We start from the raw sequence: 26813 nt of genomic DNA on the forward strand, positions 1-26813 counted from the left end.
CCTGGGGGGCCGGGAACCTCTTCCTGGTCTTCTGAAAGGATAGAGTCAAGAGTAAGCCAATTTTTAACATTTACATTTAAAAGCAACGCTTGGAAATGTCGTGGAAACTTCAAGTCCTTCAACAAGAATTGCAAGTGGAAAGATTCTACTTTTTTTGGAACTTGCTACTTACGTTCAAACTCGGACAGTCGCAGCTCAATTATATTGTTCCGTGCTGTGAGCTTAGCAATCTCATCAGAGAGAGTGGTGACTTTGCCTGCATTAAGGAAGGAAGAAAGAATGGTTGCTTAAGTCTCTTTCTTTTCGTGCAAAATTTCCACAAGTTTTTTTAATTATTACAGTTTTGCATTTATTGTATCACTTACCAGCAAAATATGCCAATAGTATGACGATGACCACGGCGAAAACAAGACCTGTCGGGGCCCACAATTTCTTCATTAGGCGGAGGCATTTCGTCTTCTTGTCCACGTCATCGATCACGTCATAGACATCTGATATACCAAGCAACAAATAGGTGGAAATAGATGTAACATCGTGATCATAGCTTGCATAGGGGAACGTCTTAGATTGGTACGCCCATTTCTTACCACCAAATTAAAGTTGGGCGAAATATTCCAAATTTCTTCCCCAGAGTCACGGTGTTCCATCGTTGACTATTCCGACATTGGACAAAGAGAGAAAATATGCTCAAATTTTCTCTCTTCGGTTTCGTTTTTCTGTGAGCGGACCTTTGTTATAATTAATTAACTTTCAAGTTAGTATCGTTGAATCGTATCATGACAGAATATGGTTAATTTAGTTTTTAGATTCCCGACCTAGAGCCGGAGGATGAAAGTTTTTTTACATAATTGACAGAAACGAATTTGAACTATGTAGATGAAATATTTTGCATGTTGTAAATGTCATAATTTTAACAATATGGTTTCTTAAAGATTTGCGACCTTTTGGCTTTGACATTTCTCTAAGTTTTTTCCTACAACAAAGTAAAATGTAAGATTAACATGCTGAATTAGAAATTACATGATTGTATAATGTCGTGGCAGAGACTGTCGCTTAAACACATATGGTTTTTACAGAGAGACCTAATCGTGGGTGTATTACGTACACAGAAAATATTGACTGTATATGTAGATGGTACTAAAATGTAATGAAATGAATAAATGAACTTAATAACGCGTGATTTTGATTGTCGATCACTAATCATTTTGGGGGGCTCTAGCAGCCATTATTACATAGATTTTCTCACTAACCACAATGAGTACAAAAGATAACATGTCTAAAGGACTTTGGGAACCTTGTAGATTTGTCCGCCCATTTCTTACCACCAAATTAGGGCGAATATTCCAAATTTCTTTCCAAAAGTCACTGTGTTCCATCGTTGAGTATTCCGACATTGGACAAAGAGACAAAACATGCTCAAATTTAAATTTTCTATCTTTGATTTCATTTTTCTGTGAGCGGACACTGCCATGTTGACTCAACTTTCATGTCTTTGACTTTATTCGAATTGCAACAGGGACAATACAATTTGGACACTAGGCAGCCAACAAGCTGATATTGTGTCCACATACACATATACAGAACGTTACATATACAGTAAAAATGAATTTTTAAGTCTGCATCGATGGATGGCATCATGGCAAAATATAAACGCAGAATTCCTTTTTGTAATACAAGAATGGTATGATGATTATAGGGGGCCATAGATGAGGGAGAACAACTCACCTGCTCTTGTGACGTACAATGTGTTGAGTGTAGTCGCAGCCATGTCCGCAACGGACTGCCAATGGTTACCCTCTGTTTGCTGTCCGGGGTAAATGTTGTTGGCTGGAGAGAAAAACATGATAAAACGATTATAGCATCGACTTGCGTTATCTGTTAAATGAATTGAGGTGTCTAAGTCGGCACAGAATCTTGCCATGGAGTAGTTTACTTTCTTTCGATATTGAAATATGTAAATATCAAAATAAATCTGGATGTATAGTATACTGAACGCTATATGAGTAGATGAAACGTAATTGACAGATAATGCCAATCTGAATCAAAATCCACATGAAACTTGATTTTCAGTATCATATTACCTCTCTGTGGAAATTTCAATAATACACCCTCCGGTTTAATTTGGGAATTCCATTATTATTTGGGAGTGACCTTCCAGATCTCAGCAACCGTACACCCAGATGGGCTGATATCGTAAGCTGTAAGTATAAATGATGTAAGAAATACGTAGCAGCCAATAACGACCCCCTGGGAATTAATCTAAATTGGCATAACTGTACATAATTATGCATAATTATGCATAACTTTTGAGGGTTTCCAATGGTTATGCATAGTTATCCATAAGGTTCCAAGGGTTATGCATAACTATGCTTGTTCAAAGGGTTATGCATAATGGTTCTGATGATTATGCATAATTCTTGGAACCTTATGCATAATTATGCATAACCATTGGAAACTTATGAATAACTATGTACAGTTATGCCAATTTAGATTAATTCCCAGGGGGTCGTTATTGGCTGCTACGTATTTCTTACATCATTTATACTTACAGCTTACGATATCAGCCCATCTGGGTGTACGGTTGCTGAGATCTGGAAGGTCACTCCCAAATAATAATGGAATTCCCAAATTAAATCGGAGGGTGTATGCCTTTAGAAGAGCACGTATGAACAAACAGCATCCACATGAAAAGTCTCAGCGTGCCCCTAGTGAGTAGTATGTCAGCCGCCACGCCACATTCTAAATCTCCCCCCCATTTATATGCATTTCGAATAGCTAAGAAAGTTCTTTTTTGCACGAGAGTTGGATGAAAATTCGTCCTATTTCGTTAGCTGCTGTAGCTAAAGCCTTACTGGCGGCCTTTTACCAAAATTGCGTCATATACCAGATCGGAATGCCATGGGCTATGGGTATGATCCATTTTTGGGGGGTCATACAAATCCGCAATCAGTTTACCCAAGACGGTGGAACAAGGCGGTATCAAAGGGGTAGGAATCTTGGAGATTTGTAAAACCTCACAAAAATGGATCATACATCATACCGATAGCACATGGTATCCCCGTCCAGTACATATAGAAATATACTTAAAACTAAACAATTCAACAAACCATTCAAGGCTCTGTTACCCTTTGGCTTTGTGTTGTGCCCAGTCGTCTGCGGGTACCTCTGGTCTTCGGACATGGTGACACTTGCCGGGTTTTACAGGTAGCAAAACATACACGCCCTGCCCCAAACAACAGGCTCCGTGGTCTGAAGTACGCCAGGACCAGACCAATTCTTTAAATACATTTACTTAACAAGACTGGTGTCCGAAGATGAAAGCTACAAGTACTTTACACAGCAGGCTATTGATGTATACCTAATCACGCCCACTGCGATTGTATTGTCTAGATTGTTTTTAGGTATTTTGTTGATGATTCTATCTTTTGAGGTTTCAGAATTTTTGATTAGCAATACGTGCATGCTTAATAAACAATATTTTGAGCCAACTGAGACTTGCGTTTTATTCCAAATGCCTTCGTTTCTACCCTATCAAACCTGGTGGTAAGGGCTGACCTATCATTTACAAATAAGATCAACGAATAGTTCGAGCACGGGTAAAATCAATCTGACGATATGAAAACTGTTCAAAGTGTATCCTATCCTTTCCTACTTTATCCTACCCTACCCTGTCCTATCCCACATTATTTAACATTGATTATGTAAATGAGGACCTAGTTTTCATAGGTTATCAGAAAATGTGATTAAAGCCTACTTTCTTGATATAGATTGTGTACGTCTGTTATTTGGGTCGAGGAGATGATGAACTAATATAATTTATGCAAATGAGGACCTTAGTTTTGTATTCATGGCAAACGTAATCAATAGTGCACCAGTTGAAAAGGTTAAAATCATTTGGTGAAGGTATGAGGTCGTGGAACTCTAGTTCTTGTATAACATGCTTAATACATATGTTTGAAATTTGTAGATGATGATAACATTGAATTCCTTTGAGTTATCCAAATCAAAATTGAGTGATTTACTGTGGAGTTTTGATAAACTATTGGTTTTCAAGTGACAATATTGAGTCGTCATAGTTTTGGCTGGCGCTAGTCGAAAAAATGAAAATAGTAAAAATACAATATTCAGGAGGCGTCATCGTCAAAATAACTATTCATAACTCAAAGGTTTTAAGTCTCGTTTAATGCATGACTTTAGATGTAGGTTCAAACCTAACAATAAATACAGAATACCATCATTCCAGCTCCACAACAACTTCAAACGTAAGAGAAGGGCCAGGCATATGCGGTTTTACGTTTGTTGTTTTTCCTGTGCAAACGACTCTGGTCTATAGCGGTGTTGATTCTTAACATTTAAAATGCCTGTAATTGTTTCTTTGGGAAGCTGTAATATGCATGCTTTCTTTTCTAATTTTGCCAAAGATCCCCTCTCTTCATAGATTAACTGAATTTTGTCATCTAACTTCCAATTGTCACATAACAGACGCAACTACTATGCAACACAAACTGTCATTCACACATAACATAGATAGATTGAAACATTGTGCCTAGATAATACAACACTGTAGCTGATGGCAGATCTAGAAACCCAAAAGCTCACACCTTGTGGTATCAAACATCGATTTTTAAGATAAAAGATTGTTGTAGAAACATCTAGGTGTTGTTATAAGATCTTTTGTGAAAAATGTTTTAAGTATGTATCTGCCTAGTCGTATTTGCAATGAGTCTAAAATGATAGTCAATACAGTGCGCAAGGTCTGAGTCTTCCTCCGTCGTAAAAATCGGTGATTCGAAACTCTCGCGTTTTCGCGTAATGGCAACTTTTCGCGTCATCGCGTTGTTTCTCGTGATTTCGCACTGTGTAGTGATTTCGCATGAGCGGGTCTAAGGATGCTGCAAATGTAAACAATGTGCGTGAATAATAAATAATACATTCATCACCCATAGCTATGCTTTTTGCATGGTCGAAGTAATAACACACGTTTTATATGAACTACCAAGATCAGATGTAAGTAAAGCCAGTCTGCCTGGAGTGTAAGACATTAGAACTCGGAGAAACGCAAAGATGGGTGCAGCTCCATTTCACAGATGACTCCACAGTCGAAGGGGAAGCGGTCGGACTGGGGCAGCCCCAGCGTGCTCTCACAGAACTTCATGATCTTGTCCCGGTCGAAGGTTTCCGGCGCGCTGAACAGCAGGTACACCTTCTCGTTGGCGTGGTACATACAGATCTGCTCCACGTGATGAGCCACGTGATGTTCCAGCGAGGTGTCGTCTGCGGCGTGCAGGTCGATGTGGTAGACCAGGCCCGCCGAGGCGCTCCACCGCGAACACAGGCTGACTCCGGCCGGCTCATTCTTCCCGATGGCGATGTATCTGAGCCCGGCGGTCCTGAGCTGGAGGGAGTCGGTTCGGCACATGTTGTACGGGTGCATGGACACCTGCCCGTAGTCCTTGTGCAGCAGCTGGCGCAGGTCGTCGTCGCTCAGCCGGGCGGCGGTGTCCTGGGTGCACGGCTGGAGGGAGAAGATCTGCCCCTTGAAGTGCTTCCGATCTACCGGCATCGGCATCCCCGCTGGCTTCGAGAAGAACAGGTAGTGCTGGGGAGAGATAGAGATAGAAGGAATCATTGTGTGCCATTTTAACTGTAACTAGAGTTCAACGAACCCATCTCTTCGCCAAATAATCATGTCTTTATTTAAGACTTTAAGGTCTTATTCATGTATTACTAAATAGCAAATGACTGCATGAACTGTGTTCCTCACAAAGTTGAAACACACAAATATTACCAAAAACCAGACTGTGACCTGACAGATGACCTGGTAGCATCCCTGGTCAATCAGAATTTCATGCTAGTCAAAGACTTTGTCCCCAGTGTAAGGGCGTCCAGCTCCAGCAAAACATCTGTATAACAGCTGTGTCCATAGATATAGGTCAAAATGAGATATATAGAGCACAGTTTATTTCTGTTAATAAGTTTTGCTGCAGTACCTTAGGAAGCCGCTAGGGGGCCCAATATCATAATTTATCTTCGTTTTCCTGACCCCTACCCACCTACAAAATATTATCAGGATTTTTTCAAGGCTTCTCGAGTTATGCATTCCACAAACAAACGGACGCACACACTCGGCCCGCTACCGTCCTAACGGAAAATGCTACATCAACTATTTTCGAACACAACCTTCCTTTCCGCAACCGCTACTTAAATACTAAATATCATGAAAATCCATACACAGCTTCTTGAGTTATATGCTGTTGGCATGGATTTATGAACTTTCCTCATTAATCATGCAAATTAGCTACTGATTTGCATAATTAGTATTACATTGTATAAGTCATCACTCATTCTATCTACATACCGAAAATCCTGATGATCCGTTTACACGTTCTCGAGTTATCCTCGTCCAAAGTTTGAACGGAAATCGGTGCCTGCAGTTCCCAAAAAGCCGCTAGGGGGTCCAAACTCACAGCACTTACTCTCTGTTCCAAGGGCTATCTACCACTCAAAAATCATGACCACAGCATGTCCAGAACACGAAGTGTCAAAATTAAAAGTTTTGCTGCAGTACCTTAGGCAGCCACTAGGGTGCCCATTATCGAACTTGACCTTCGTTTTCCTAACCCCCATCAACCTAACAAATATAATCAGGATCCATTCAAGAGTTCTCGAGTTATCTTGTATACAGACAAACGCACTTACATACAAATCCCGCTACAGCACCGTAGGTAAGAGCCAGGTAAACCATTTTCGCACTTGACATTTCTCTCCAAAACTGCTACACACCTACCAAGTTTCGTGAAAATCGCCCAGCTAGATTTTGACTTATGCTGCCCAAAACAAACCGCAAAAAACATACCAAGCTCGCTGCAGTACCGTAGGAAAACGCCAGGTAAACCGTTTTCAAACTTGGCATTCCTTTTGACAACCGCTACACACCTACCAAAAATCACAAAGTTCCATCCACGATTTCTGGAGTTATTTGCTGTTGACCTACATACAGACCCAAGTCAGCAATCTCATACTCTTCTTGGCGAAGAGAATAACTTCCTCATGACCTCAGTGAACAGTGGTCTGCAGGCCGATTTGAGCTGCTCATGAAGAAAGGTTCAAACAGACAAACAAACAAAGAAATATCCTAGTCAGGGGCAGTAATAGAAACACGAGTAAGGACGAGAGCACAGAAAGTAAGCGGTTTTGTGAGTGTATGTTATTGAACAAATAAATAAATAAAGTGAAATCGAACGTGAAGTAGCCTGTATGGAATCCATTCTTGTTAAGTTTAGCCCTACCCCAGCAACGATCGTTTGCTTGGGGCGGATTAAACAAAAAGAAAAATTGCACTTTAAGATACTAAGGAACCGTCTCTCATTACCAGACTTGACAATTTCGCTACTTTCGGAACGAAGTTAGTGTTTCAGTTCAGTGCTTTCCAGTTTTTAGCATTGATCTTAATGCCTTCTCTAACTGCCTAGATACCAAGGATATTTTATTAGTCCTTCAGATGTGTGTCTTCTGCTTTTAGACATGTATGAAAAGCATACGGTATTTTGTAATTAAAAGGGATGGGGCTTTTTCTATGCACTCTGTAGAACATGCTGAGTCATATTCAAAAGCATTCCCACCTGGCTTGACATCTTAATTAAAACGGATGACAAGCAAATCAAAACGGGTGATCTTTGTCATGGCAACGCCAGTGGCAACTGTGGTAACACTGACGTCCTGTAGCGTACTATCAAATTTTCTGCATTCGGCAGGAGCGGCCGACAGATTATCGGAGGTAGTCATGTAGTTATCTCCGAGCGGAGAAGGTGGAAAAACCCCAAATCAGCGTTTCGTACTATAGACATCGTGCGTGTCTTCAGTAAGCATCGCAAGATGGACAACATTACTATGAACTTCACCGAAGGCAACTCCACGGTGCACGAGACTTTCTCGTCGTGTTTCCGCGCGCACCTAGAAAATAACGTGGACTACGACCTGGGAGTAGCTGCGTGCTCACATCTCCCCACAACATTCATCGACCAGAACAGGAACGTCGGGATCGTCTCCGCCGCTGTCGGGACAGTTGTTCTCCTCGTGAATGGTTTGGTTTTGTCCGGAGTGCTGAAAAACCATCAACTGTCCCAACCCATGTACCTGTTCGTGGCAAACTTGGCTGCGGCGGACTGCGTGGCAGGTTTGTTCTCTTTCTTCCTTTGCGCCAGTCTTCAGATGGAACTGCCTCGGCCATTGACATCATTGCGCATAGCCTGTACCTTCTTTTTAGTGTTGGTCCTATCAGCAGTTAGCGTGGTCCTCCTGTCCGTGGACCGTTATCTGGCCATCCTCCACCCGCTGTTTTACCAGACCCGCGTGTCCGGGCGACACGTTGCCGTGAGCTTGGGGATCGCGTGGCCAATTTGTGTTCTTGTCTACCTGTCTCCCCTCATGGGCTGGAACTGCATCGAGATGAAAGCAGATAACTGCATGGGACAGCTGCCACTGGCCTACATGATCCTGATCAACACCATCTTGTTGATAGCCGTAGTGATGGTGGTCTTCACCAACGTCAGAATCTTCATCGTACTAAAGCGGCGCATCTCCAGAACCCGACCCCTCGAAACCCCTCAAGACAATCTGCCCGCCGCAAGACGCAGGGAACAACGAATCGCGGTAAGAAAATACCAGCAACTCCTAAACAGCATGAAGAAGCAGGTGACAGTTATCATCATTGCAGCGGTGTTCGTCACCTGCATGCTGCCGATTTGCATCGGGTTTCTACGGAACATTTTGTGCTTTGCAAGAGAGGACTGTGAGTTAGAGGAAAGACCATACTGGGGGTTGTTGATCGCACTCTGCAATTCGGTAATCAACCCAGTCATCTACGCATTCAGGATCAAGAAGATTCGAGACGCTGTGCATCGCAGGGCGCGACGACTCGCCAACGCGATGCGTGAAAAGGTGGGGTGGTCATCGGATCAAGTGGTGAACATTCAGGTTGTTGGTGAGGCGCGAGCAATGGCAACTGCTGGATCGAGTACGGGCAATCGGACTGGCCAGATGCCTAAATGGGCAGTCCATCGAAGGGCGGCACAGAATCCGACAACGGCACAAAGTTCAAGCAGTGCAGATGTGCCCTTCGTACCCTCGCTAAAGTCACTGCAGACGCCAGCTGTTGAAGCCGTAGGCAGCGTGAAAGACATCGAGTGAGCAAGGTAAACTGATCTCTAAGGAGAATCAGATTTGTTCGAAGACTGTTGTAAGGTGTACATTTGCGGTCATGTGAATTTAGTTTGTTTGTAAAATTTTGTAATTTGATGTATTGAGGAGTAATACGTATAATACAACAATTCGATTAGTGGGAAGGAAATCTTTAAAAAAAATCCTAGGCCTATTATCTACACAGCTGTAAAAGTGACGTAGCTATGGATGGTTATGCAGTTTTGTTGTGTTGCATTATAATGCATAGAATTAAGTGTACATTTTACTCAGCTGTGTGTCATTCACATTGTCATCTTATTTGATATTAGAGAAATAATGTCCTTGTAGGCTTTGTAAATGCATATCGCAGCCTGAAGTGATACGAGTATATTTTTCGTTGTGATCATATGATGATGTTAAAAAGATATTGCCAGTCCTTGTCATCGTAGATACTCATTTAATGTGTTGAAAATAATAATAAAATATCTCAATGTATCCCTCGAGACTTTGTCCTCCTTAAGTATGAGTTGTCGCGGAAAACAGACTGAATTGAACTTCCAACGGTTTTTCTGTGGTGAATGGTTGAGATTCCGGGTACGTAGTTTGCTTTTGATTGGCCCTCCCTGTCAAATGTCACGAGGATAACGGTATACCGACCAACCTCAAGCTGAGAATAAGCCAATTTTTTACCTGGTGGGGACATGTTCTGACTTACCCTGGGATCCAGACTTGGTATATTGTCTAGCTGGACAAAGAAGTACAATGTTTACTGTACTATCTTACATCATGGATGGGTGGATGGATTGCACATTGTGACTTACCACGTTGTAGATTTTCTTCATCCTTTCCTTGGGGAATTTCTGGAAGATTGGGTTGGGGTTGTCCCAATTCGACAACAGCATTCGTTGTTTCAGCGTCACGGTTGGGTGTCGATATTTCATATATCTGGAAACAAAAAATCCACGTATAAATGTGAATTATCATTATTTACACATGTGATTATAGCCACCGGACATCTCTCTTGAGAAGGCCAGACGTCACAGTTGAGTTGCACAGTTGCACGATGAAATAAGCTATTATCACTGACGATCACATTCACAAGGTCATTTTTCGCTGAAATCACAGAACCCACAAATTCTTGGAAAAGGAAAATGTGGGACTTTCTGTCTTACTCGATCGCTTCTAAGAAAGGAGCCTCCCCAAAACAGCTAACACTAGAATTTGTCACCCCCCCCCCCCTGCAATACATCGTGAACCGTCCCGTCCCTGCATGCAAGGTCGTGGCCAAGCAATACAAACCAAAGGTATCGATTACCCCAGCGCTAAATGGTGTTTCGTGATGTCACGGCAGGATGAATTGTTCTAACGTTACAATGGCGAAGCGTTCTTTCATACCAAGCTTGTTGACAGGACTGTTTGAAACACCTTTACCTGTCCAGGTGTTCATCCAGGTGCCACATGATGTTCCGTCCCCGGTAGTCTGGGTCTATCCGCAGGTGTTTGTTGATCATAGCTGTCTTGTCTCCCGCCATCACCGCTGTATATGCCCCCACCTGGAGAGGGTATAGGCACTTAACGTTCGCATGATTGTGCAGTTTATGAGCTGTATATGGTTACTGGACTAACAGGTCTGTCAAACATTTAACGTTATTTAGATAAAGTAGGGTCTTTGAATGTGAATAGGTCAAACGGTGGTAATGAGGTAACGTCCGTTGTGGGCCAGTAAATATTTGTAGGAACGCGTCAATGATTGTAACGTTACATAAGTCAGTGCATTTTTACTCGTTAAACTATTTGAAAGTTATTTTGCATTTTTTTTGGTCAATGTACAAACGCAAATTGTTATGATTATGCAACTATTTATGTGTCATAAGTTTCACTGGCGAAAGACAGTGGATTCTATGTAAAACGTCTGACCGTTTCCAAAATCATATCCAGTTGATTGAGTAATTGCTAGTTGGCATATCTGATTTATACCTGGATGTCTGACCTTCATCAACGTATGTAACAACATTAGCACCATTGTTGTTTCACACACACCCTCCCACCAACAACTCTATGCTAAATGGCCCGTCCCTTAGGCCTTATGTAATAAAAATAGAGCATGTTATATTGCACGTACCAGTTTCCCGTCATGTTCGGCAACATATACTGCGGCATCTTTGTCCACTTGGTACTCGTGGAAGAAGTACGGGAAAGGGTCCACCCCGTCGAACAGCCCTCGGGATAAATGTAGGATCTGTCCGAAATCCTCGACCGTGGCCAGGCGGTAGTTCAGCTGGTCGGCCGACGGAATGCTTGGTTTATCCGCGGTGGTGCAGAACAGTCTGGGGGTCAAGTTCAACCGGCAGACATATCTCTGACCGACGGAGAAGATTCTAGATCGCAGCATTTTGCATGCAATTTACTTGAGACGCTATAAGGACTCTAAATTTTGAGGCGTTTTGAGCAGCGTCGCGACTTTGAGCTTACAAGACATGCATGTCATGTAAGTAAAGCTATGCTCATCCAACCTGACCACCTTGACCTCTTACGCAGGCGCAATGGATACCTGTCTAGGGGTGGTTCATTTCAGTCTGAGGAGAGGATTGTGATTAATATACATGTGTATAACGTTATCACACCAGCAGGTACATGCACCGTATCGTTCGATAAATGTATTCACAATATATCGCCGTATATGCCCAGTTTGCTGCTTTACACTTACAGTGATTTGTAACTATGTCCGATTGTTTGCTCTATACACTGCAAAAGGCCACATTCTATAGAAGGGACAAATGCATATAAATTCATTAAAAGCAAAATCACATCTTTAGATAGTCAGAAGTCACGTGGCCTTTTGAATATTTGATGTACCCAGACAATTTTTCACAAATATGATAGCCCATGGATTTGTTTGATTTTGAATTGCATTATATCATTTCATTTCCCTATAATACATTTAAGTGGAGGCACATTTCTGTAAGTACATGACCTGCCCAATATTTAACTATTTCAAATACGCTCATTCCATATGTATTGCACACGGTTCGTCCCTTACGTTAATAGCCCCGGGATATCCCCATATCGTCACGTACGCCTTAGGATGACCTTAAGTTACCTTTTGGTAAGACGGTTGCTGCACGCGCACATCCTGCCCCCTAGCGGATAACATCATAAAAGCATGGGCAATTTTCTAAGCAGTCCTACGATTCAGGAACGTCACTGTACATTATTGCTAGGATCAAACGTCAATGACCCTGAGATAATCATCCCTTCCCCAAAGCCATCAATCAATGATTCGTGATTACTGTCAGTACCCCTACACACCTGTGGGTGTGTCAGTTCAACATGAAACACAGCCACATTGTTTTGTGTGACATAGACAACGACATATAAATGTCGCCGCGCAACATCTGGTAAATGCCAATATGACCTCAGAATAACCTAACGCGTATTATAAGATTAAGGTAGCATATCCACTCATTTCTTTTTTGCTTTAGAAGTACAAATAAGCTATGAAAGTTCAAATATTATCTTATTTCCTAAGGCGAAATTCTTTTGTGTAGTTCGATCAAGGTATTTCTATGGGCGTCATCTGGGAATATATGTAACTATGAGTCACACGCTTAAGATAGCTAGACAAAAACGAATCTTTGTTCTCATCGTTTGTGACCGGGTGTGGCAGAAATCTGTGCTCTGTGAAACAATGGCGACCGTAAAACGTCTCGTTCTTGTGGCCGTGTTGTGGATGGCCCTGCTTCAAGTCACAGATGCACAGTTTCCACGAGCGTGCACGGATGCTGCGAGCTTCAGGCGGCGGGAGTGTTGTCCTGTCCCCACCGGGTTTACGGAGCCTTGCGGCGGTACAGGCAGGGGGCAGTGTGCTAACTTCACCGATCCGACGCCTACGAATCAGACGGAATGGCCCCCTGTCTACAACCTGGACGACCGCCGGCGCTGGCCTAGTGTGTTCTTCACACGGTTCTGTAGCTGCGAGGGAAACTTTGCCGGAGCAGACTGCGGCATGTGCAAGAGGGGGTTTCGCGGTTCGAACTGCACCGAGACAAAAATTCTGATCAGGAAGAACGTTCTGAATCTAACAGCAGAGGAGAAGGCCAAGTTTATCGCTTACATCAACAACACCAAGTACGCACAAATTCAATATGTGGCGGCAAGCGAATCCTACGCGAATGCAAGCATCGTCCCCCAGTTTAGGAACGTCTCTGCATATGATTTCTTTGTCTATCTGCAATATTACGCGGGCGTCCATTCATTCCCTAGTGGTCTTGACTTTTCTCAGGGTAGTGCGGGCTTCGCTACGTGGAATCGCGCCTTTTTGGTGGCATTCGAACTGGCGGTCCAAGTCGTGAACGCTGACTACGATTTCGCGTTGCCGTACTACGACTGGACCGAGTCGTCGTCGTGCAACAGTTCCAACGTCTGCAGCAATGACCTTGTGGGTGCGAACAACGCGAGCGGGATGCTGGACGACATGTCGGTGTTTTCCCGCTGGAACACCGTGTGTGCCCCGTCCAACACGACAGGGGCTAAGCCCTGCGACGTGAACGTGGACACCGGGCCAATCATCCGAAAGGCAGACGGTAGTCTTCCAGCAAAAAAGGAAGTGAATTTTGCTCAGAGGCTCACCACTTTTGACAAAGCCGGTTACAACAAGACGTCCGACTGTAGCTTCCGGAATCTTCTGGAGGGATTTGTGAATACAGGAACAGGCATACACGACCCTGGCAGGTACGCACACATAAACCGTGACCCAATCAGACATGTAGAACGGTGAAGAAAGATACATCTACACATATATGAATGTTTTGTATATAAAGAGAGGCTGATAAAGAATTCGGATTACGTATAAGACAATCGATAACTTTGCGAATGAATCGTGTATAGCGAAGACAAAATAAAAGAAACTGATATTGTTTTACCGATGCCGATATTGTAGATGTCTGTACTCATCTTTTAAGAATATAAACATACAATTAAGGTCCTTCATTCATTCACCCATCCATTCAGTCATTCATTTTTTCAAGATATTGAAAATCCCATGCCTCCGAGAAATATCAAAAGTTTTTTTGTGATTTTATTATTGCCATATATCAGTAGCCTTTTCAAGCGCTATAGCAGTTGATGTTCCACAAGTCCTAAGCCACCCTGGTCACTGACCTTGTCTGCCAGGCAAGGACCAAGGTGAATGACTTAAATTGTCATATTTCTTCGGCGATCGGAACTACCCACATACCAAAATTCATACAAATCAATCGAAAGGATCTTGAGATATAGGCGCAAACACACCACGAAAAAATGATACCCATGCATGTCGGAGGTTAAACTCCTTCCCGGAGGCAACTAGGGTGGGAATGACAGGGTTGGTTGTTGTTGTTTGGCTCCATGCCCATTTTTTTCTGAAGCAGACCGTAACAGGACCAGCTGCGATTGGAAACGTGTTCTATATCGCTGTTCTATGATTCCTCAGGAGATACCTGAACGAGCAGGTGCACCAAAGCCTGGGCGGGACAGGAGGGACCATGTCTCAACTGTGGCAGGCGTCCAACGATCCCATCTTCTATCTGCACCGATGTTTCATGGACCGCATCTTCGAGAAATGGATGCGGAGACACAAGTGAGGGTCGGACGTTTATAGACTAGTCTCTACCACGCTGCAGAGGTTGCTGGATAAAAAAAAGTAGGAATTGGCCAATAGACTGAATGAAAGTTGCTAAGTTGCAAAATTATCGTCTATGGCAGGCTAATTCTATTGAGTATTGTCCAATCTACATTTTTGTTAAATTCCTACTATTTTTCCAGCGGCCTATGGGGTCTGGTAGAGACTTATTAGGTTAGTCTCTACCTGTGGAATGATGCTTGCAACCCTTACTGCAGTACTGCAAAATGCCTGGTTTATTCTTACCTATTGTTATTTCTTCCTGTTGTTAACACTTTGTTGGTTTAAGGAAGAAGAGAAGATGAAAATGATTATTTCTCTTTAGTGTTTCCGTTGACGCCGCCCTTCCCGAGTCTGGCGCCGCCCCAGGCCACAACCGCCATGAAAACATCGTCCCGCTCTTCCCGCCCATCTCACACGCTGCTGTGTACAAGAGATCCACCGCATTGGGATACGACTATGCTGATATCAGCAGCAACGGTATGGCCCTGTGTGTGTGTGTGTGTGTGTGTGTGTGTGTGTGTGTGTGTGTGTGTGTGTGTGTGTGTGTGTGTGTGTGTGTGTGTCTTTTATACATATGTCTGTAGGCGTGTCTGTCTGTCTGTGTGTGAGTGTGTGCGTATGCGCGTGTTTCTGTGTGTCTGTGTGTTTGCGGATATTTGCAGTCAATATGACGTAAGAAGTGGCTTGTGATGATATTTGGTAGGCGGGTACATGTACGTTTTGGGAAGACGAAGGCAAAGGTCGATTTTGGACCCCCTGGTGTATGGCCTTGGTATTGAAGCTGAACTTGCGGTTTTTATATCTTTTGTCCTGGACATTCTGTTGTTTGCTTACACTGTGATGAAGCTAGCATCAGACATTTGTGAAGTTGTAATATGATAAGGTTATAAGAGAATAATTTACCGTCCACAGGAATGAGTGGCAGTAACATTGGGCCCGACGACTGCCCTGTCCTCCCGACTACTACACCCATGATGACTACTACACCCGTGACCGCCGCAGGCCCGGAGCCTGCCCACATCACCGCAGGGCTGATAGTGGGCTTCTGTGTAGCGGCTGCACTAGGTATTGCAGCTCTAGGGATGCTTGCCTACTGCATAAAATCTTATACAAGCAAGCCTGCCCCTTAAGGGTAGGGATTCAATGGTAAAGTTAGGAGGTATGTCTGCTATTAGAATTGTATATAAAGCTAAAGGATAAAGTGGTCATTGAAAATGTAAATCACTAAAACGTCATGCATTTCATCCGTGTGCTTTGTTTTTATAAGATATGGGGATTCTAAATTTGATAAGCGACGTAAAGCGTCAAAACAAGCTTAACTACCAGATATCATTAGTCATATTTGTATGATTATAATATGAAACTGGCTTATAGTATACCGGAAACGTAACTACTTCCTTTCAATAATACTGTTTTACTTATCAATTTATTATAATCTGTAAAGAAAGCCACACAATTTTATATATAAATGAGACTTGGTACCATGGTATGATGTTCAAAAATAGACACTTTAATACTCGAAAATACCGGAGTGACTCACAATTAATTCAACGTCGCAAGGTGTAACAATAGTTTCTACGCCAGCTTTAACAAACGTTTGGATAGTTGTTTACAAGTAGTAGTATAGTTAGCAACCATGTGTACATGTGGAATGGGCATCTCTCGATCTGTTATAGTTCTGTATTGACCTTAGTTACATACAGGTAAGCAGCGTTTGTTTAGTTTACTTGCTGATCAGTATGTTAACATGTCTGTTTGCAGCAACTGAAAAGAGTCTATAGCCTTGTTGTGTTTTTTTCCGTTCCTGTACATTGATACGATTCTGTGCATTTCGAAGCCACGAACATCTAGGCCTGTCTGGAAATCTTAATAGCGCGTTAATAAGCTATTTCTCGATGTTGTCGGTTTAAAGTAACGCAAACAAGCTCTATGTAGGTTATTGTTTTATAAACTTTGCGGAAACAGAACCAGTGGAACTGAACATGTCTTGCGGACGTACACCTTGTAGCGACTCCTACATGTATGAAACACCTGTTTCTCTTTGAAGCCATAAAACCTGCAACAGGACACGTTTCTATAGTATGTGATTTTGCAATGCCTCAAGCGATAATCACTGGCACTACAGGTAGTGCAAAACAACAACACGTAAGGCCATATTGATTCTATAGCATGAGTGACATCCAGCTCGCATCAATTTTCGTCCGTTTCCCCCCAAAAAGTTTTACCGTAATATGCAAACGAAAAGTGATATCGCAGTGACATGAAGACGAACACTGATATCGTAGAATGCCAGAGTGAATTCAAAACAAAAGATGAAATTGTGAAGAAAAAACAAAAGGGAAGAATCTGTTGTTTGGTACATCATACTCTATGTGCTTAGTCATTTGTTTAACCAACCCTCCAGACCAAGTTTATCAATTTTATTAAATGCAACGTTTTTCGCCAAACTTTCTTTTGCGCGATCGCTCGTTTCAGTGTTTTTGTTCTTAGAGGATGTCAGCCATGCCAGCAAATCAACACGGCCCAATTAACATTATGGAGCGCAAGTTTGAAAACTACACACAAAGGACATTGCAAGATTTGTGTGTACCTCACTTGTTTCAATCAAGAAAAAAGACTATACCGCTGGTCATTTCAACACGACCACAACATTTGTCAGTGTTATTTGTACAAATAAAAAGACAGAACGGAATTTTACAGCCCAGATGTAGGGCCTCTCTATAGCCTCTCTAATAACCATCATGAGGGTATGACCCTTCAAGTCACCATACACCTTGTCAAATAGATCTATCGTCTTCCCACAAGTCACAGAAGTGCTATGTCGGAAAGATACATGTGCTACTTTTCCAATCCAGTCTCTATAACCATGCTGAATAAACGTTCGTCTCGTAGATATGTCATTCACTACACAAGTACTGTGCATCAGCGCAGTCTAGCGACATAGTGTGAGGCTGCAATCAGCCGTACCAGAGAAGCTTTGTACAGGTACATTGACACCCTCTAGTACTTATCGTCAATCGTTGACAACATACAGGTGCCTGGAAATCACAATGCGACTATCTTCATCAATGATATGAGGACAAACAGCACCAGACTGGTACCCATGGGCACTGCCGTACTTCTCGGTCCGGTCGTCTCTGACATACTCTCCTCAACAACGTCCTCATGTTCTGCAATAACAAATAAAACAAGTTGCTATATTAGAAGTTGTTGGAAATAGTATTTGATAGCTAGTCGCCATATGCCCATGTGAATAGGTCATTCTCATTAACATCCCATTGATCAAGTCACTGTGAATCAAGGCTGAAAAACACATATGTAAACGGAACTATAGCTAGAGCACAGGACTGTGCGACATGGAATTTCTTGACAGAGAGGAGCAAGGGGCCAGTCCTTGGCCTAAGCACTTAGGCAGGCTGGCATACAAAGCTGGGAAACTGTTGATCATTTACAGCATATGTCATATTCACAGCACAGTGGCATCCATCTTGGCTACCCTCCAAAAGAACCACTGGGTATTTAGGAACATTTCCAAAGGTAAAAGGGCTTGAGTCTAGTAAGAGAAATGATATACACAATAAACGTTTGTTAGAGTTGTAAGTGCTGTCCTTACGGCAGTTTTCCCCGTGGAACCCGTTCATACACGTGCAGGTGCAGTCGTTCACCGTGTCCAACACTCCGCCGTTGTGACAGATCTTCCCGCCGCAGCAAGTATTCCCGCTGTCTTCAGACGCAAACGCTGTGGGAAATATATTTTTAAGTGTTGCGAAGCACTCGTCCGCGTACATTCCAAATAATGACTCTAGTTAGACGGTTCAACGTGGAGATGGAGACCATGATTATAATAATAATGTTATCGCAAATATATATGTCTCATCGAGCTACTATAGCTAGTTATCTCAATGAAAAATGGAGATACAGTTTTCGGTGTGTCTGTTTGTCTTGTTTCTGGATTTTTATAGTCAGCATAAGTCAAGTACCCCTGGATGGATAACAATGATATTTGGTATATGGGTAGGTGTTGGGAAGACAAGGGTTAAGGTCAATTTTGGGCCCCTGGTATTGGTACTGCAGCAGAAATTCCTTTTTGGTATCTTTTGACCTGGATGTGCCATGGTCTTGATTTTGGGGTGGGGGGCAGATAGCTTGTAACGTAAGGAATACGTGGTGTATGTTTGGGCCCCCTACCAAGTTGCTCTGGAACTGTAGGGTCGGTTTTTTGTTGGGTTCCTACTTACCACAGTACCCACACATCTCCCTGCAGCCGGTCTGCAGCATGGATAACCTACTGCAGGCGGCCTGCGGGTAGCCCGGGTTCTCATAGCAGCCTGCATACGTGTTGTTACACAGATCTGTGGGACACAGGGAGCAATGCGGTCAACATGATCCTCTATACATCACCAGAATATATATACATGTATAGTGATATTGCAGTGATACACATAAGTTGACCATCAATCCGTTGCTAAAATACCCAACTTGGAACATATTCACACAAAAATGGAATATGTAATATGTGTAATCTGTTATTCTCTTCTGTGGTTAGAACTTGTACTGCATACGTTTTTACTTTCCTGGGTAACGTTACAAAGGGTCTACAAAGAATACAGAGCATGTATTATCTGAGTAAACATACACCACGCAGACAAGAAGGAGTTCTTAATAAAAAGATTTAATTTGAATGTCTTAGTGGATTCTTTTTCATCACTTGTGTATTTCCTTCGTCATATTCACACACGTAATCATTCCTGGCTAGTCTGTGTTGACCTCTGACCTGCGCAGTCCAGTCCGTCCCAGCCGTCCTTGCAGCTACAGGTGCATGTGTCCGTGTCTAGCTCACCGCAGTTCTGACACACCAGCGGGCACTCTGCGGGGGAAAACATGTACATGTCACTGATACTCTACAAGGTCCCCATAGAAAAACTATGGGCACCTTGTAGGAAAAACAATGGGCACCTCACCGCCATACAGCTGTAGGATGGCGGACAGGGAGTGGCGCCCCTGCCCTTGAGGAGCTTGGCCCTCTCTCTCCTTCAAATATAATGAAAACCAAATTGCAAAACATGGCAACCACCTTGTCTACACCTTGTCTACCCCTACCGCCACACCGTGTCAGAGACTTCAACCTAATGAAGTTGACACGCATCCGGAAGAAGAAGAAGAAGAAGAAGAAACTACTCCCGACGATACTGATAAAATCCGTGCTAGAGGCCTAGAGTAAGTTTCATAATGCCGAAAGTGCGGTCTCGGTTGACATGACGTATTGAAGGTCATGAAAGGTCGACGCTAAGGTCTCATTAGAACGGTACTTTCACATTTAAAGGTTGAAACGTTCATGTCTATCCGCCAAGAACGAGGAGAGGGAGGTGGTATAATGACACACATGGGACCCTTCAACTCTCCAAGACGGTTTATTTCAAATTCAAACCGAGCTTGCTAACAGCATTGTTGAAGCTGTTACGTTCAGTTGAAAAGAACTAGTCAAAATGACAGGTTGACATACGGTGAGACCAGACGGTCGCGAGAGTACGTACGTACGTAACTTTGTACATGTAAGTCTGGCAACTCATGCGTAATGGGTTGGAAAATGTCTGTCTTAAGCTTTTACAAATAGTTCGCCTTGCTACAAAATACTAGTAGTTATTTCGGCCAGCACTGCACTTTGGGCAAGTACATGCGCATGCACGTGTATTCCTTTTAGCGAATCCGCCATGCAGAAAGCTGTATTTTCACTTCATCATTTAACGTTACTTTAAAATGCACCTTGTAGTGCCTACTAAGATTTTACAAGCAGGCGTCTTCGTGTGCAAATGTACAAGTTTACTCCACACCGACAGATGAAAGTCAGCCCTGCTGTAATTTAAAGTTTCTATTTCGGAGTGAAACCAACTGACGCGTGCGTACAGCGGCGGTTTTCTCCTACTTGCAACGTGATCTAAACCGACCTGTCTGCATGCCCTCACTACACAAAGTCTTCTCTAACGATTTTACAGACTATTTAGCTCACATCCCCTTGTTAAATCTCATTCAGATGAGAAAGAAGTCGTGTACAGTTTCATGATCTTGCGTCTTTCGGTTCGAAGTCGCCTATTATTCAACGGAGCTGATGTAGAATATAAGTAAACCTTTTAGCTTGTCGCGTTACTTATTCGTGTTTGTCAAGGGAAATTACGTGTTGGCTACTCGTGTGCTAGTGAAAAATTTGTGGAAGACATTGAATGTTGTCAGAACAATTAGCATTTCAGGCCAACATCCTGTGTAAAGATAGACGGCAATGTAATGACAGAAGGCAATAGAAAGATACGCCATGCTGGTTGTCGTCAACTAGTGAAATAGGTGTTTAAAAGCTCCTACGTTTGACTGTACATTCTTAATACGCTTACTGGTGTATCAAATGTACTTACCACAATCTCCGTCTTGGCAATCCACTGAAACAAAGAGAAAAGACGCAAATGACAAAATTGCAGCCATGTAATACGTTAGTACGTACAAATGTAGCATAAAAATGCGGCACAATCCATCCGTAATTGGTGGAACATGGCATTTTGATAGAGAATAACATTGCATAATATACAGTAAAAATATGCCAGCCCAGTTGGTTCACATGGGTTTCCTTTCAATACAAGAAGTGCATAAATATCAAGGCTATGCTTCAGTATTTTGTATGCATCCTGTATTCTCCCAGCTGTGTGCTGGGGCAAGTAATGTCGACAACTTTCAAAGTTTAAGACGCCAGGGGCTCGACTCTTCCTTATCTCTTCTCCATTATCGGATGAAGGCGGACGTTAAGGCTAAACTCCCTCAGTAACTTAACATGCTGCGTCTTATCTACTGACAGTGCATCATGTCCTGACGGCCGTCCGGCTAAATCAGCATTGATTGCGCCACTGCAATTTCTAATCTCCCTGCTCGCCTCAGTGGTTGGGAGTGAAGATACTTTGTCTCCGGTACTGTGGACAGTCCCACATATCTGAAATCGAAGTCTATCCTGCGGGAAGACTGACTGTTGGGAACTTGACCCCGAAGTGACTAATATGTGTGCCAGACGCCGGGAGATGAGGCCAATAGGGGTGACGTGCCCCAGGAAATTGGCATAATTACTTGGAGAGATGAACCTCCAATCCGGAGATTGCCGTGGACAACTCTCTACTCCCTCCAACAGCGAGCGATAGAACAGTCCCGGCACGGCATGGTATCGGCTAAACTATTGAGCTTTAGATCTGAACGAGTGTTTTTTGCCTATCAATAGATCTTACGAGCGTTGTAAATTTCATGTGGCTATGTTGTATAGTGTGCTTCGTAAGTAGTCGTAAATAACCTGAACTGAACTGAAAATAAACAAGAAATGACGATTGAAATAGTTCCAAGAAGAGAAAATAAGTATAAATTTAACATGATTCCGGTGAATTCTCGTTGATCTGCCATAACCCTTAGTACTGTTCAACAAAAATTGACATTTGTAGAAATTGACATTTGTAGAAATTGCCTGTCTGTCATTTCGAGACGAGATGTACAATTAGAACTGTCAGAAGATGAGTAGCAATGACGCTGTATCATGGCGTCCCCAGCATCTCTATCACGTGTAGACATCTCCTAATAACACTTCGCTGTACTCTCAATTGCCTTTCTGATTACCACCGTGAAGCCAAGTACCTCCCATGATTTCCCCATGGCTCCGTTTTCTTTGTCTGTTTGCGCATGTTAGTCCTGTGGCGCTGACATATAGGTAAGGGAGTGATTGGATGAGACGCAAGGGTGCTGCAGAAGGGGACGATTACACACTAAATCTCTGAAGAACTTATTTGCACAGCAAAGTTGACAACCTATACCACTAGTTGGGCAGTTTCGCGTACTTTGAAAATAGGACAAGTAAGTTTCGTGATCTTTCGTGACAGTATATATATGTATATCCACATTGAAAGCACTCTAATGCATGTAAAACACTAAAGTAGAGACAGAAGTGGTAGACAGGCCCCCTGAGCACAATCGATTTCGGTATAAATCAAAGCACCATATTTATTTGTTTGGCTGGCAGTACAGGCATCCAAGGTTACCCAACTTGCCGTGGCTATTATCAAGCCACCATACATCACTGAATGTACAACTGTGTGTTTTCAAATTTGGTCTTTGAAATATGCTAAATTCGTAATGCCCAGGTCACATTTACAAACCGGGGGTCGACTGGCCAGCTTTCGGGAACGAAAAGTATGATATGAAACTTTGAAAGATACAAAACTACACAAAACGTAAAAAGGAGAGTCGTGGGCAAGATTTATGTTTAGTTCTAGGTATACAGTTTTATTTTTTCGTTTCTTAAAACAGCCCGACCGGGCCCCGGTTTGGAAATGTGAAGTTAGCCTAATTTGCATGATACACTATGTAGACTATCAAGGAGGTTTGATGTAGCCGAGAACATACATACCGCACAGCCCGTGGTCGCACCACCCCGCACCGCTGGCGCACTTCGTACAGGCTGTCCCCACTTTGTACGGGGGGACGCCTTGGTGATTCCCGCTGTAAAATATAGACATAGATCATCACTGGTCAGAGTTTGCAGATAGATTCCTCTTATCATTAGCTGCAACGCGGACTGGATGACTTGTATTGATTGAGACAAGTCCCTTTCTGGGACCTTGGGCCAGTTCGTTCTAATACAGTAACTGTAAAATATATTGCTAATACCCCCTTTCCACTAGGACGGCGCTCCCACCGCGCTCTCTCTGCGACCTAAAATTTGACATATCACTCAACGAATTGTGTAAAAAGGAAACTAATTTTTTACACTTTCTGTGTTTTGTTGTTGTTGTCTCCTCGGTCACACTTCTACATGCTGTATGATATACCCAGTGTGTAAGCGAAGGATACAATATCCTATGTAGGTCGCAGTGACAGCGCGTCGCGATCGCCGTCTAGTGGAAAGGGGGCCTAAGATTTATTTTTCTAGCCATTTCCCCCTTACTTACAACCCACAAATCAAAGATTATCCTGGCAAATGATACAGCACTATTTACTGGGATCAGCAGAAGCTAATCTCAGAAAGTAATTACAAGCAGATTGCAACCTATTGGGCATAACGTGTTTTGCATGATTTAAAGACCCCTGTGTGCTTTAGGCCCCTGGTAGCTTTTTCATCGATTCTGCTGTCGTCGACGTTGTTAATAAATATGGCCATTACGAGTATATGATACGTTAGTACTACAATCAATATGGTTTAAAGTCCGCCGAAATCTACTTTCATAACGACCTTGAATTGTCCTTGGATTGGACAGCATGTAGACAAATGAGAACGGATCGGGAAGCTAGGGTATATAGAGGTGGACCAATAGCAGGCGATCGCGCCGAGAACTCGGCTTTGTGAAACCCTTGACTACATGATTGGAATATCATGCAAAATGCTAAAGTATCAATGAACAGACAACAAACACACAAAGCGTAAAACAATCCTTTTTATCTATGACATTCATTGAGCGCTCTGTGAAATCGCTCAGTCACAGTGTGGTCACATCCCTAGTGGAATGGGCCTACTACACATCCATCCCTCCTTACAATATTGAACATGTGAGGCATCGATTGGTGAAAATACGAGGAAAAGTAATTATGGTGACCTCGTAACCCTGAATAGATTCCTGGCATTCCGTGAAACCCATCCCTCCCAGTAAATTGTGATTGTTACAGGTACCGACCAATGCATGAAAAAGTCAATAGCTTGACCAATCTTACTGAAAACACCATTTATGTTGATCCATCGATTTTCTTGGCCCTGATTTCGGCAAAGTGACACGAGTGAATTTTTCCTCTTTTGTGAATTTATCCCGACTGACCATCACAAGCTTTTTAACGATCTCGGTAGGCACGGTTTGGTGTGGCATAAATGCAGAAGAATGGCCCACAAGTATGTGCCAGGGAAGAACGCCATAGACTTTCTCTCTTATTGTTGTTGTTCAAAAGTTTGAGATTATACAGTAAGTTATTGACTATCCATTGTGAGTAGATTGAATATTCAATCATTTATCGTCAGCCAAATTGCTGCTTCCCTGTAACGTTACTCCCTTAGGAGTTCTAGACCGTAGACAGAATCGTGAGGTCGAGCTTGAACATCTCCATACATTGTAAAAAAATTACACTTTGTGATGACCGAAGGAACATTTCATACTTTTTGTTCAGTGCTAGATTTACATAATACAGAACATAAAGTGGGCGCAATATATCGAAATGGCTAATGTCAACGGCATCACTGAATAGGACATATAACTGAACTACGCAACAGGAAAGAGAAAGCCTGATGCTAAACACTGTACGCCCAAACGCAAACTGTCCATAGATTATCACGTGAAAGAACAATTAAGCTATCACTGTTCTATTGGTGACATTTGAATTGTTTCGAGACCACTCTTTTATCTATTTTCAACCTCGGTTCAAAATCAAAGGGAACAGGTCAACGCACGGATGGAGCCGTCAAAGATATGAGTGATAAATATGCATAGAGGAGTGCCTTAGCTTTGATACGGGCTGCACAGATCTACAGCTGCAGGAGGATCGTCACATTTGTCACACTAAGTCAGAACTGATATGCCTAAAGAGGCACTGAATAATGGGGGAGGATAACAGAGGCGAAGGGTCGGAACAACGGATAACCTTTGAAAGGATGTGTCAACCTGAGCACTTACATGAATTGAAATGCCGCGCATAAACACGCCTTGGGGAATGTTTCTTTCATGTTTTAAGATTTTTTCTTTCAAAGTTCAACTTTTGATAGGTATGAAAGAATGCTTTAAAGTTGGGGATGATTTGCTGATTTTCTCGACGTCTTTAGAAGGCGGATTGATAGATAAACGTTTGAACTAAAGTTAAAAGTTGTAAGATAGATAGTGGGCTCAGAATGCTAGCGCTGCTACGTATTGTATATGTACGATGGTGCATATGCCATACAATATGTCTTGTTCCCTGCAGCAATACCTCTATCGAGAATTACTTCCCTCATTCACAACAGGGGACTGGGATCTAGGAGGGCAAAGTGCATGAAGTGGGAGAGCATGAGTTAAATTCCGGCGCCAAGTTAGCTAGGGTTGGGTGCTCAATTTCCCAACACTTGAACTTTATGATTGCAGGGATGCTTTTAGCAATTTCAAATATTTCTACTTTTTATTCGGCGGTTACACAAGGCGGCACAGAGGTGGAATATGTTGACATACGCATTCAGGTTTGTAGATTGGCGAATCCCCCAAGGCCTCGCCCGCGAGAGATCCGGGGCAACCGAATACGCGAGATTTGAGTGGATCATTCGCAGCGTCTTCAAACATCGGGCCTGTAATCTTCACCGTAGATGATTGTGTTTTCCCGGTGACCTTCAGTCGTGACCCTTCAGAACAGGTCCGCGTTTGCCCTACAAATATTCCCTGGTCACTACAAAGGGAAGGATAGCGATATTAGTTGGAAAACAATACTCCAGGTCGTGACATATTTGCTCGAACTATTTTGGTGGCTTAATGCTTTCACTAATTTGTAATGAAAACATATAAGACAGCTTTCCTTTGATTTTAGAGTAAGTGACAGGCACGACCTTGGTGCTGAATTGGCGGTTGTTAAGATAAGTGCTATTCCCTGCACGCTCATAAAAGTGAGAGATGTTAATCCTATTTTTCCAACCCATATATCACAGGATGTATCGTCAAATAATGTCTGTATGTCAAGGGAACGGAAAAGTTACATCTTTCTGCAATAGACAACACCTGAATACTCATAGGATAGCAACAAAAGATACTAGTATTGCAACAACAGCATTTTAATCGAAACAAGTAGTTGTGAGCACACACAGTGTGTTGTGTAACACAACAAGCTTATGATCATACACTAAATCAGGGCGACTTTAGAACATATGTGATTACTGTATTCCTATTTTGCCATTTACATATGACTAGTTACCGCGCGGACAGCTAATGTCTTCTCTAGTGAATATGTAAAGACGCCTCAG

The 26813-nt window shown here is 42.7% G+C and overlaps 4 protein-coding genes across 4 annotated transcripts in view; 2 read left to right on the top strand and 2 right to left on the bottom strand.

Moving 5' to 3' along the window:
- Positions 1-4160: 4160 nt before the first annotated feature.
- LOC118417654 lies at positions 4161-11731 on the bottom strand. Its single transcript, XM_035823283.1, has 4 exons — positions 11303-11731; positions 10612-10733; positions 10002-10125; positions 4161-5599 (listed from the first exon to the last, which is right to left on the bottom strand). The coding sequence occupies exons 1-4, from the start codon at positions 11570-11572 to the stop codon at positions 5042-5044; spliced, it is 1074 nt and encodes a 357-aa protein (XP_035679176.1). The 5' UTR covers positions 11573-11731; the 3' UTR covers positions 4161-5041.
- LOC118417651 (adenosine receptor A2b-like) lies at positions 7837-9486 on the top strand. Its single transcript, XM_035823280.1, has one exon. The coding sequence runs from the start codon at positions 7876-7878 to the stop codon at positions 9187-9189; it is 1314 nt and encodes a 437-aa protein (XP_035679173.1). The 5' UTR covers positions 7837-7875; the 3' UTR covers positions 9190-9486.
- A 156-nt stretch (positions 11732-11887) lies between the features above and the next one.
- Positions 11888-16606, top strand: LOC118417650 (tyrosinase-like). Its single transcript, XM_035823279.1, has 4 exons — positions 11888-13911; positions 14651-14797; positions 15165-15319; positions 15755-16606. The coding sequence occupies exons 1-4, from the start codon at positions 12776-12778 to the stop codon at positions 15970-15972; spliced, it is 1656 nt and encodes a 551-aa protein (XP_035679172.1). The 5' UTR covers positions 11888-12775; the 3' UTR covers positions 15973-16606.
- Positions 16607-16890: 284 nt separating this feature from the next.
- The window catches only part of LOC118417652 (cysteine-rich venom protein-like), a 47558-nt gene continuing 37635 nt past the window's right edge, over positions 16891-26813 (bottom strand). Inside the window, exons 4-9 of the mRNA XM_035823281.1 lie at positions 23265-23356; positions 21247-21270; positions 19617-19709; positions 19081-19194; positions 18456-18581; positions 16891-18012 (exon numbers count right to left, since the gene is read on the bottom strand). Of these exons, the coding sequence (XP_035679174.1) occupies positions 17888-18012; positions 18456-18581; positions 19081-19194; positions 19617-19709; positions 21247-21270; positions 23265-23356 (574 nt within the window). The 3' untranslated portion in view covers positions 16891-17887. The remainder of the gene's footprint in view (positions 18013-18455; positions 18582-19080; positions 19195-19616; positions 19710-21246; positions 21271-23264; positions 23357-26813) is intronic.

This window comes from Branchiostoma floridae, chromosome 6 (genome assembly GCF_000003815.2).
Source record: "Branchiostoma floridae strain S238N-H82 chromosome 6, Bfl_VNyyK, whole genome shotgun sequence".
Lineage (NCBI taxonomy): Eukaryota > Metazoa > Chordata > Leptocardii > Amphioxiformes > Branchiostomatidae > Branchiostoma > Branchiostoma floridae.